The sequence below is a fragment of the Rhinatrema bivittatum genome, chromosome 3, assembly GCF_901001135.1.
Source record: "Rhinatrema bivittatum chromosome 3, aRhiBiv1.1, whole genome shotgun sequence".
NCBI lineage: Eukaryota > Metazoa > Chordata > Amphibia > Gymnophiona > Rhinatrematidae > Rhinatrema > Rhinatrema bivittatum.
In genome coordinates this window covers 17711961-17724736 of record NC_042617.1, presented here as the reverse complement: position 1 = coordinate 17724736, position 12776 = coordinate 17711961, and the positions used below count along the sequence as shown (strand labels likewise).

At 43.8% G+C, this 12776-nt stretch overlaps 1 protein-coding gene across 2 annotated transcripts in view; it reads left to right on the top strand.

The window, feature by feature from the left end:
- The window catches only part of KIF6 (kinesin family member 6), an 811696-nt gene that overhangs the window by 597139 nt on the left and 201781 nt on the right, over positions 1 to 12776 (top strand). For both annotated transcript variants that reach the window (XM_029592929.1, XM_029592928.1), the window contains exon 15: positions 7800 to 7855. In XM_029592929.1, the coding sequence (XP_029448789.1) occupies positions 7800 to 7855 (56 nt within the window). The remainder of the gene's footprint in view (positions 1 to 7799; positions 7856 to 12776) is intronic.

Sequence of the window (12776 nt, the reverse complement as noted above, 5' to 3'; positions counted from 1 at the left end):
AACGGACTCAGGGAGCAATAATAGATATATTTGGCAAAATGAAAATCAGTGCCTGAAAAAAAGGTATTTGGAGTGCAAAGTAGGAAAAGGGCTGCCAACTGGAACAACTCCCCTATAGGGGATGGAACAGCTCCCCCATGATGAAAGGCTGAAGAGGTTGGGGCTGTTCAGCTTGGAGAAGAGACGGCTGAGGGAGGATATGATAGAGGTCTTTAAGATCACGAGAGGTCTTGAACGAGTAGATGTGACTCGGTTATTTATACTTTCAAATAATAGAAGGACCAGGGGGCATTCCATGATGTTAGCAAGTAGCACATTTAAGACTAATCGGAGAAAATTCTTTTTCACTTAACGCACAATAAAGCTCTGGAATTTATTGCCAGAGGATGTGGTTAGTGCAGTTAGTGTAGCTGGGTTCAAAAAAGGTTTGGATAAGTTCTTGGAGGAGAAGTCCATTAACTGCTATTAATCAAGTTTACTTAGGGAATGGCCACTGCTATTAATTGCATCAGTAGCATGGGATCTTCTTAGTGTTTGGATAATTGCCAGGTTCTTGTGGCCTGGTTTGGCCTCTGTTAGAAACAGGATGCTGAACTTGATGGACCCTTGGTCTGACCCAGCATGGCAATTTCTTATGTTCTTATGTTCTTAACTGGTTCCAGATTTTAAGGAATCAGTCCTGGTTTTATCCCATTGCATCTTGGGACTTGTAGTTCTGACTTCCCTATTGTAGTTCCTTAGAAAAGCAAGACTACAAGTCCCCTCATACAATGGGGTAAAACAAGGATTGGATCAAGCTGTACTGAAAATCTAGAACCAATTGGCAACCCTAAGTGAGAAGCATCACCATAGACTTCCCCTTACTACCCTCCACTCACAGATATGTTCACAAACACTCAAATATATACTCGATTTTTAGTCACCTATGGTAACCCTGACACTCCAGTTTATTTGCTCCTACTTGAGATCCCAGCACTGCTGTAGTCAGGCAGGTCTCATTATTTCCTATGCGAATGATTTTGACACCTCTTTTTTTGTAATTCACACTTTATTAGGCCAGCATTGACAAACAAATCAGAGAAAAACAAGAATGCAAACAAAAGATATGTACAAAGTCAGCCACATTTTCTCCCCAATTATACAGAAACCCACCCAACAACCCCCACCTCAGACATTTAACATAAATGAACATTACACAGGGTAAAGCATAGCAAGCTGCCAGTACAAAGTATTCCACCCACCAAACTATCAAGATCCCTTGGCACACTACTATCCCAAGGGTCTCCAAATGGTTTGAAATTTCAGAACACAATCATTTTTTATTTTGACACTTTTTAAACTTTTTTACACTTTGAGAAAAAAACAAGAAAACTATCTTGAACAAATTCTCTCTTTAATTTTGTCTCTTTTTATCAGATAATACCTCTAAATCATTTTAACTATTTTCACCTTTTTAAAGACTTATTTTTCCCATGCAAAAGTGACTTTTAAAGGTTGAATGCTCCTCTTCCTGCAGGAAATTTTGGAGAAAACCATTCAAAAGCCACTTTGCTCCTCCTAATATCTACATTAGTATTGATCACATTCACAAGATCCCACTTATCCTATTCTTTTTTCTTTTGGTCTTAACTTTATACCCTCTTGTTCATACACTCCTTCTGTCACACCTTCCACTTTCACTCTACACACATGAGCATCCTTTGTGCACATAAACTTTCATCTACTCAAACTCCTAGCATTCATCTATAGGACCCCCCTAGCACTATAGGAAGATCACAAAACTGACAATTCCAGCTCATCATGCCGTAGCCCACACTCCTGCTATTGCTACAAATCTGATACCAGTCCGACTAGAAAGGGCGACTGCTGCTCTCTCTCTATTCATCAGCTCACTCGGCCCAGCTCCTAGTTCTACCTTTTCTCCCAAGTTCCACAGTAGCAGCCTGTAGCTGCTTTTTGTTTACTATGTAATTATAAGGAATTGGTTGCTCTCCTATTCTTCATTAAGGTGTCAGGACTGACATCAGCCAGTCAGACTCAAGCTAAGTCTGTTACAGTATTGCTACTTGCTGTGTTGATTTTTGAAACATTGAAATTAGACAGATGGTATAGATTCTTGTAAGTGAAGAAGAATTATAGTCCAAAGCCTTCTCTTACTTTTTTTAAATGAAGCCTTATTATTTGTACTGTTTGTATTAATTATTGTAGAAAATGCTTAAACATACAGGCAAGGGGACCTGGATTTTTTAAAAGTCAGTTTAATTGGAAAAACTAGTTACCTGCATTGCGCTTCCAAGAAGGCATGGGGGTTACCATAATGCAGCTATGCCTCTGCTGTTTGGGGCTGCAACCATTGCTCCAGGCAGACTACTCTATTGTTTCATTATGAGGCCCATTGCCAGGAAAATTGGCATCCTGGGCAGTCCAGATTGAGAGGGGTGCTCTTTGAAAATTTGGCTGGCTGCAAGGAAAGTCCCTTTCTGATAACACAGCCAAGCCAACAGGCAGAGGTCCCCTTCAATGTCACAGCTACACACTAGTAAACATTCAAGGGTATTCCTACTTGCTTCTGTAGTGGCAGTGATGTTATGGATTGTTGTCGCCCCAACTCCTGACAAGCTGTATCTGTACCACTGGACCATCTTGCCCACCCGTTCTGATGGCCTTGTTTAGTACCATTTTTTTAAATTCTTTTACCATATTTGACTTCACCACCTTTTCTAGAAGGTTATTCCAGTCATCTGTCATCCTTTCCGTAAAAAAATATTTCCTGAAACATCAGTTACAATCTTAAACAGGAGTGATGCAACAACACTGGGCTTCAAGTAGGCTAGGGTGAACAATTTATTTTTTTAACAGCAGTCTCATTAATCTTGGTAACTGTGCAGATTGTGATAGAGGTTGGTAATAAGACATATAGAGGGTAAGATTCAGTAACTGGCTGGACTGTACAATTAGCTGGATAAACGTATCCAGCTAACATTGGAGAAATATTCAGTAGTGCAGCCACACTCCTGAATATAGTTGTCTATCTTAAAGATACCTGTATAACTTTATCTGGCTAACTGTGGACAACTGTTTAACATGAGCAAAGTAAGGCCGATATCTGGCTAACGCTGAATACTGGAGTTAGCCAAATAACTTAGGTGGCTAATCTTGTGACCGCGAGGCCTACAGATCCTGTTGCGGGCGCGGCCTAAGGCTGATGTTGAGAGCGCAGAGGCGTGGTCGCTAGCTCATGGGAGAGCGTGAGCCCCTGAACCATGGCATGACTCAGGGAGGAGCCCCAAGCCACACCGTGGAGGCGAGAGCATGCAAGCACGGGCAGAGCAAGAAGAAAGCAGGACTGGAACCAAGGCAAGGAACTTCAGAACAGGAACAAGGCAGGATCAGCCCTCCACTGGACCTACACGCACCAGTGTGACCCAGCAATGCAATGCTGGTCACAAGAGTAGCCCTCCGGCCACTCAGAAGCCCTTTCAGACCTGCCACTTGGGAACGACGAGTGCGTGACGCCAGACAGAGGCTGAGGGCAGGAACAGACAAGACAGGAACTCAGAAACTAGGAAGATTCAGACGAAGACTCAGGTTACTCGGAAGAATCGGGCAAAGACTTGGATACTCAGGAGGCTCAGACGAAGACTTGGATTCTCAGTAGACTCGGACAAGGATTCAGGTTACTCAGAAGATTTCAGGCAAGGATTCAGGATTCAAACGAAAGTACTGGGTTGGAACTGCATTGCAGCGCGCCCTACACAGCCGCCCATGGCTGGTTGCAGACCACGCTGAATGTGAAGCAGACTCCAGGCAAGGAAGTGGAACTTGAGACTGGAACATGATGAAGATTCAGTAGAGGCCTGCACCGGGGCGTGGCCTACCCAGCCGCCTGTGGCTGGTCGCAGACCACGCTGAAGCGGAGCAGGTTCTGGCAGAGTCTTAGGCATGGACGGAAGCAGACATAAGGGACTCCAAAGACCGAGACAGGATTCAAGACTCAGGATTCTCAGAAGCAAGGCATTAAAAACTGAAGTCTCTTGGAGGCTTGCGCTGCAGAGAAGAAGGCCTTGTACCACAAAGCATCCTACATAGCCCCCCATGGGCTGGTCACTGACCACGACAGTGGCACGCCAGGAAAGGTGGATGCAAGGAATCTGGGAACTGGTTGCAGAGACAAAGACATCAGGACCAGGACATCAGGAACACGGAATGTCTGGAACACCAGGAAATGGAACATCAGGACTTTCAGGAACAGAACCATGGGACATCAGGAACATCAGGACTTGGAACAGGCGACGAAGGAGCTCTGACAGAGAACAAGACCAGGAACATCAGAACAAGGAGACCAGGAACATGGAACGAAGAGCCATCTAGACAAGTGAAGACCATGGAGGACCTTGACTCAAAGAGGAACACAGACAACTGTGGATTCTGGATCTGTAGGCCCTGAGGAACAGGAACTGAGCCCTTTTATAGGGCTGAAGCAGGAAGTGAAGAGAGACTGGCTTATGGTGCGGCCGCAGGCTTTTCCCACCACTGGCCCTTTAAATAAGAAGAGGCACGCGCCAGCACCTAGAGGAGGGCCTAGGAATTGGAGCAGGACCAAGGACAGCAGTGGCCCTGCTGCATGGATGGAGGAGCAGGCAGGCATCGGGAGCGGCCTTCAGGCCACAAGATGGCATCGGCAGCGGCTTCCCGAGTGGCACAGGCTGCAAAGAGGATTCCTGGAGGCAGCCACGGGCCATAAAGAGGAGTCTCCAATGGCGGCGTTCCTGCCGCAAGATAGAAGAAGTGTGCAGCGGCTGCCATGAAGAAGAAAGGAGTGGCAGCGGCCAAGCCGTAAAGCAGGCGACAGCTGCGGCCTCCGGGACACGTGAAGATGGCGGTGGCCTGCCATGGGAGGCAAGGGCAGTAGACCGGGCGGCAGCATGGTCCGAAGGCATTAGCAATGGAGGAGATAAGAGGCCTGCTCGCGGGATGAGCTCCGCGAGCAGGATCGTAACAGCTAACTTGACTCCTCCCAGGAATGCTCCTACATTATCCAATTAAATTTTAGTTGGATAATGAGATATCCAGATAAAGTTTAGCTCAAAGTATTCAAAAGTCAGCAAGTTATCTGGCTAAATGCCTTTGAATAGTGATCCCCAGAATAGAACATAAGTGTTGGTTAGAGTACTGGTCTCATAAGAGACAAGATGGCCAGGCCTAAAATAACCCATTAGCAGAAGTGATAGAGGCCATCATTAATACAAAGTTTTTGGGCCTGTTTGGGACATATATAGAAGACGGTGGTGGGAAAAAGGTTAAGAACATAAGACTTGCCATACTAGGTCAGACCAAAGGTCCATCAAGCCCAGTAGCCTGTTTCTAACAGTGACCAATCCAGGTCACAAGTACTTGGCAGGATTCCAAGGGGTAGAGAGATTCCAAGCTGCTTATTCCAAGAATAAGCAGTGGATTTCTGCAACTCTACCTTAATAATGGTTAATGGACTTTTTCTCCAAGAACTTGTCCATACCTTTTTTAAACACAGCTATACTAATAGCTTTCATCACATCCTCTGGCAACAAATTCCAGAGCATAATTATGCATTGAATAAAACAATTTTTTTTTTATTAGTTTTAAATGTATTACCTAATAACTTCATTGTGTGTCCCCTGGTCTTTATAATTTTTGAAAGAGTAAACAACTAATTCACGTTTATTCTTTCCATTCCACTTATTTTATAGATCTCTATCATATCTCCCCTCAGCCGTCTCTTCTCCAAGCTGTAGTAGGTTCTGGACTGAGCTGTTTGTCTTGTGGTCGGACAGACTAAGAAAATAACAAGACTCACTATGTTTTATGTGAACAATGAAAAGATATATTTTTCTGTATAATATATGCCCAAAACAGGTGCTTATGAGAACACCTGAGACAAATAACAAAACAGAATGTATACAGTAATACAGCACAATAAGCAAGAGTAAATATCTTAGTTCCCCAACTAATATAGTACAATTATATTCAAAAGCCTATCAGAAACTGTTACCTTTCCTGGAAAAGTGTCTCTGGCCCTCCCAAATGGAGAGCCAGCTAAGTAAGTTCTTGGCTAAAGACAAATCAGTACTGGAGATCCCTATCATGGTAAGATCTGGGGCCGATGCAATAATCTTTGCGGAAAGCGGGCACTGACTTTTCAGCACCCGCTTTCTTAACGCACGCATGGCGCCTGCAAGGGGGGCGCCATGCAATACGTAAATTAGGGGGTTGCGCTAGGAAGGAGGCGTTAGGGTCACTTGCGCGACCTTAGCGCCTCCTTGCTAACGTGACCCGCTGAGGCTGCCGGTTATGAAGACCGACGCCGGTAAACTCGGCCTCGGTTTTCATAACCTGCCTGTCTGCCAGTAATGAAAACGGCTGCAGAGTTTATCGGCGGCCATTTTCATTACTGGCAGACAGGCAGGTTATGAAAACTGACGCTGAGTTTACAGGCGTCGGTCTTCATAACTCAGCGGTCTGCTGAGTTTTTTGTTTTTTACTTAAAAAAGAAGTACAGAAAAGCAGTTTTTTCTGCTTTTCTGTACTTCTTTTCAATGCACTCAGCTATTAACGCCTGCTCCAGGCAGGCGTTAATAGCTGAGCAATAAATGTGCGTCTGAGACAGCAGGGAATCTATCTGTAGTATGATATGCTGTGGTTATATATGCCCTTTGGAATAGGACATGCCCTGTTTGGATTTCTTTTATGTTGCCCTTCTTGATATATTGCCAGATTAATAGATAAGAGAAACTTGTGCTCACTTCGGCAGCACATATACTAAGATAAGAGAAATTTACTGTGTATGTATCGGGACCATTCATAAATTATAAAATTCTTATGTTTTGTGCATATTCCCTATTTCACATATATGTTACTATGTGACTGCTACCTAAAATATTCTTTAAACTTAACAAAATCTTTAATCAAAATAATAATATCTGCATTAGTATAACTGGAGCCATTATATAATAATTCAGGTAGAAACACTACTGTTAAATCACTATAAAAGGACATGTAAATACTTTATGCAATTCAATAATACACTTCTTAATAAAAAGTTTTACTGAAACTTATCTGGGTATATGCCAGGGGCTTTCAGCCTCAGCTTTTTGCAGACTTTTGGTGGACTTATGCTGTTAATTAAGCTTTCTGCTCATGACCCTGAAGCTTGCAGATTCCAAATTAGAGGAAGGGAGGGCTGTGTGTATAGGCAGGAAGATGTGCCAGCCTGCTTCTAGCAAAAGGGAGTGAAGGAGCTACCTAACATCCCACGAACCTGGAGCAAAACATATTAACTACTCCCTAAGTATGTTTTCTCAGTATATTTTTCAGTGAACGCAAAACATGAAAGTATTTTTCTCTCATAAAAGACAAAACATACCCACTAAATGACCCACTAATGCACAAGTTAAAGGGTCCTTGCCTCTTCAGCCTTCCCTCGTAAGGGAATCATTCCATCTCCTTTATCATTTTGGCTGCCCTTCTCTGTACCTTTTCTAATTCTCCTAAATCTCTTTTGAGATGTGGGGACCAGAACGGCACACAATAAGTACAAAATCAGAACTGTTGAGAGGTCAGTTAAAATACATGGGGGTAAAGGGATTTGGTGTCTGGTTGCATATGGGAATTTATATACACATCTACCCAAAGTGGACAAATCTGAAGCGGGCAGATTGGATGGGCCATGTTGGTCCTTATCTGCCATCATTTACTATGTTATTATGTAACCTCATTTCTGAATACGAGTTAATACAGAAGTGTTCCTATATTCTTTTTACTAGATTTGCTGAAGCTAAGTGTCTGGGAGAAAAAGTGAATGAGGAAAGAAATAAAATCAGTAAGTACTCTCCAGTGAGTTGCTTTCTTCCCTTCTGTTACTTCTTCCTTTTCTAGGCTATACTCACACTGATTGAAAAACAAGGGAAGTACTTATTCTCTTATACCATATATGTGAACCCAGGAACCGCTGTACAATAGGAAAAAAAAAAAAAGCTTTATGTGAGCTGTCATTAAAATGCCCATCAGGCAATAACAGTCACTTTGGAAACCTTCAAATCAGCTGCCTGAGGCAGGTAGCTTACAATGCCAGATTTGTCTTGTTATGCATATCCCCAGGCTACCACACAATTTAAGGGGCCAGCATTGGATGTGCAGGTTATGCTCAGTCAGTGCCCCAGTTATATGTTCAGTTGTCACTGTAGAATGGAGCTTCCTGGAGCCTAAAAGGCCATGCGAATGAAGCCCTAGAAAGACTCAGCTGTAGCTCTGCTGCCCATTACAGTCACTTTATTTTAGCTCAGAGCCAATTAAACAACATCTAAGGAGCACTGCATATAGTGCTTCATTTGTTTCTAGAACATTAAACTCGGCTCTGACATTGGGAGGTGGTGATATAATAGATTATCTCTAGTCAATGAGATGTGATTATAGTTTATGTGATTATTTTACAGTAGTTATCGCAGGATTTTGCTAATGTTACATCATTTTTTCCCAATTTCTATTGACTGTAAATTCTTTTACACCAACTCTATGTGGTTAATTGGTGCTGCTGCTTCTTAGTCCCTTTCTACTTCATATTAGTAGCATCAGACCGCTCTCCTCCTATTCTGCCAAAGTTGTGGCACTTTTTAAGCTTTTGATGCACCATGCAGCGCCTCTTTAATCTGCTGTTCATACAGCAACACAAGCTTGGCCAGGCTGAAGTGGCACCAGCCCCACTTAGCTTCCATATACAAATGCTCTGGCAGTCACCGTCGCCAAACAGTGAAAGCTCCTCGTCATCTCTCGCTACAATCACCAAGGCAACTACTCTGAGCCTATACCACGTCTCTCAGTGCCTGGAATGAAGCAAAGGTCCTCAAACATAACTTCCTCCCTGAGAAAGGGAGGCAATGGTTAGGCCCGGAGGAGGGCTGTGGTATCATATCAGACATCTACCCCATTCCTGGGAGAATGGGGTAGATGCCCCTAGCAATGCTTACTGGACAGTTCAAGATTTCATGAGCTAGGTTTCACTGCAAGCCCTTCTCTACAGTTCATATATGGTAAGGGGAAAAGAGCTCCAGACTGGATATCTGTCACCACCAGAAATAACTCATTTTACAGTTGGTTACTATGGTGGTCATGAAATTTACTGTTTCCACCAGAAGGGCCACACTTTTCTTTCAGTGGAGCATACTTTATAAGCCTTGCCTGCGCTTGTGACAGTCACATGGTTTTACACTATCTCTGACTCCCTCAACCATCACGCTAGATGTTTGATCCTGTCGTTGGCTTGTGATGCCTAGACCAGGCCTCCTAGTGCTTTTTAAGCATTGAAGAAAAGAAGAAGAATATCTGAAGACATTAATCAATGGGGAGGACAATGTTCAATGCCACTTAAGAATGTAAATAGCAATTTGCTTACAGAAACTGGCCAGCTGAAATGTGTCCTTTTCCAACGTGGCTAAAATTATATTTGGCATTCTGTAACGTTTAGAGGAGACATAGGTCAGGGAAGGAAAACAAATCATGGAGATCTCATTGTCAACACTGCGAACCTGCACACAAAGCAGGTGGAAAAGTGAAAGCACTGCCGCACATTTGCATGTGAAAGTGGCCACATTCTCTCCGAAACTTACACACTCTCTGCGGCTAAGAATACCTGCATGCTTTGTCCCTAAACGTAATAAATATTACTACAAATAATTCCTTCCCTATTTGTCCAGGCTGGGGGACGCGTTGCTAATCCCAGGTCTCCTGTACTGTACTGCTACCAAGCAGACCAGAGCAATTAAGCTGATTCACACACTTGGAGCATCTGAAACCTTTTTTCAATTACACGCGGCTTCACCCTCACTGTGCATTCTTAGACACAACATCATCCAGATGCCACGTAAAGTTACCATCGTCCTGAGAAAATACTGCAAAACCCCAGAAGGAGAATACCAGTCTTTTGTGGCCTGAAGCTGGAGTGCTCTTGCCTGTTTCATTGTTATTTTGTTTTCATTAAAATGTTACCAGGTTCCATCATTTGCATAATTAGCAACAGAACCTTCCCCCTAACACATCATTATTGGGTTTTTTTGTTTTGTTTTGTTTTGCTGGTGACATTTATTAATGTGAAAATATCCACCACAGAAGTCATGGGAGAGCTCTGGTGATAAACCGCATTGTGCTATATAAGGTCAGCTTCACATGATCGCAGTTTTAATAAACATCTAATCTAGCTATATATTTGCTGCAGTCTCTTTAAGAATTAGTGAAAAGAGTATTTACAAATTTAAACAGTATATACGGATACTATACAGTTCCCAAGAACTGTTATTTGTGATGAAGAAAATTTAGAAAAGCATGCATGCTTTGTCTCAAAGAGTATTCAAAGTGGGTTAAAATGAAGTTGGATACATTTCCTCATGGAAAGAAGAATAAAAAGTGGGTATAAGACGCACTATCTACCCACCCGATCCCTCTTCCACCGCCCCTCCCTAAAAAGTGAATTTTAAAAGCAATACGTGTGGAAAAACTGGGAGATTCACTCAAATTTATCCCGAGTGCCTGATCGATTTTATAAAGCTGCCACATACATGCACAAGTACCAATGCGCCAATATCTGGCATCAGAGAAGAAGGGTGAATGTGGGCAGGGCATGGGTGTTCTAGGGCAGGACCAAGAAATGTGCGCGCTAAGTTACTTCTGCTATTGAGGAGGTGTAGGTCTGAATAAAACTATTTCTAGCCATATATGAACTGCCTGAGGGGTCTGCCTGAACTCCGGGGAGTGAGTGTACATTAAAGAACCAGGGCGGTCTTGAGGACATAGCTACAGACTGGGAGAACTGGTTAAACTGGTCATTTCCTGGATGAATGCTTGTTAAAAAATTCCCTCACTTGTGCGTCTAGATGCCGACATTGCCCTGCTGTTCGCATACATGCTTAAAATTAGGAGCATATGTACATGCACCAAGCCTATTTCATAACATGCGTGTGTTCGTGTGCCCGGGATTTAAAATTTCAGTGCATCTTGCCACGTGACCATACGCACATATATGTGGGTGCCTGCGCCCGTGTTTTAAAGTGTGAGATCAAAGAGTTAACACCATCACCGTGCCCTAAAAGCAGCATTATCAGCCAAGATGTGTGATGGGATGGCAGACAAAGACCGTAAGTCCCATCTAGTCTGCCTACTTTACTTCCTGTTGCATTGCCTTAGGCCTCGTTTATTCTGTTTCCCTTTCACTCAGCCCAGGCCACATTGAATTGTAGTACTACTACCTCCCAGGGGTGACTATTCCACGCCTGGCTACGCTGTACTGCTTAACACCATACATAAAGGTTCTGACTGGATATAGTTCACAACTGCCTACATCTACTGTGCAAGCCAGTGTGAATTATTACACTGCTCCGTACAAACTGGTTCTATCTGTAAAACGCATTGAACTCCCGGCTGGATAGGCGTGCCATTTAAAAACAATGATTTCTGGGAAGACATCATTTCTGGTTTTACTCCTGAGTCTATGCTCTTTATCTCATAATAGGACCTTTCGTTTCCGAACCTCCTTTCCACTGAAAACGGTTTCTTGGGCATTGCTTATACCTTTGCGGGTGGATTTTCAAAACCCTGCGTGCGTAAAAATCGATAGCTGCGCGCATGGCTGTGCCGAGCGCATTTTTAAAATGGCTCGGCCACAAGCGCGTAGCTACCGATACGTGCGGAAGTGCCGGGCTTCACAAAAGGGACGGGGCAGGGTCTGGGCGGGGCAGGGGTCGGCTGGACAGCGCCATTTTGCACTGTCCCGATGACTCGCCCGCTGGCAGCCAGTCTGGCGCACAACTTACGTCAACTCAGGGCATGAAGTAAGTTAAAAAACAAAAAAAAAAAAAGACGGATAGCTAGGATAGATTTAGGGGTTGGGGGGGAGAGGGGAAGAGGTAGGACAGGTAGGGTTAGGGATACGAAAGTTTCCTCCCAGTCTGCTCCTTAATAGGAGGGAACTAGGAAGAAGCCCTATCACGTCGCCGCGCGTAATTGAACCCCCCACCCCCCCGTACATATGCACACGGACATTAAAATCCGGCGTACATGTGCGTGCACATGTTATAAAATCAGCGTGTCCATGTGCGCACATACCCTCCTTTTAAAATCGACCCCTTGAGCTATTTGAATGCCTCTATCATAAGGTAATTGCAGGCCAGAACAAGCAAAATAATTAAGATCCTTATTTTTCCTAAAGGTTCTGAAAGCTCCTTCCTTTTAATCACCCTGACTGTTGTAAACTAGGGAGCTGTATCAGAACTCCATGTTTGCACAAACTTATACACCTGGTACAAACGCTGCTTGAACACAGGGGAAAAATCATAGCTGGGGTACACGGCTCTTAGTCAAAAAGAGTATGAAAATATAAGAAACAAAACATGTTTGAACAAAAAAGGAACCAAAAAGGTCAAGCAGCGAAAAAATCCAGCCGGCACTGCTACTTTAAGGTTTTCTCTGCTTGCCTACCAGCTCCTTACTAAATTGAGGTTAGGGTCTTAAAAACTGATGTTCACCCATAAATCCCCATATTTTTACAAAGGTGAAAAGCAGTCCTAACCAATTTGCAACCGAATTTTAGGCCATCTAAGGCAGCAGTTCCCAACTAGTTTGCTGAAGAAGTGCAGGTGTGCCGGGCTGCCAGCAGAGATCAACAGAAGCCGGCCAGAACGGCAGCCACACCAAAGAGGAGGCGGGCCAGCACCGCTGCAGCCTGCAGCAAAGGCTTCCTTCCCCTCAGTCCCTAC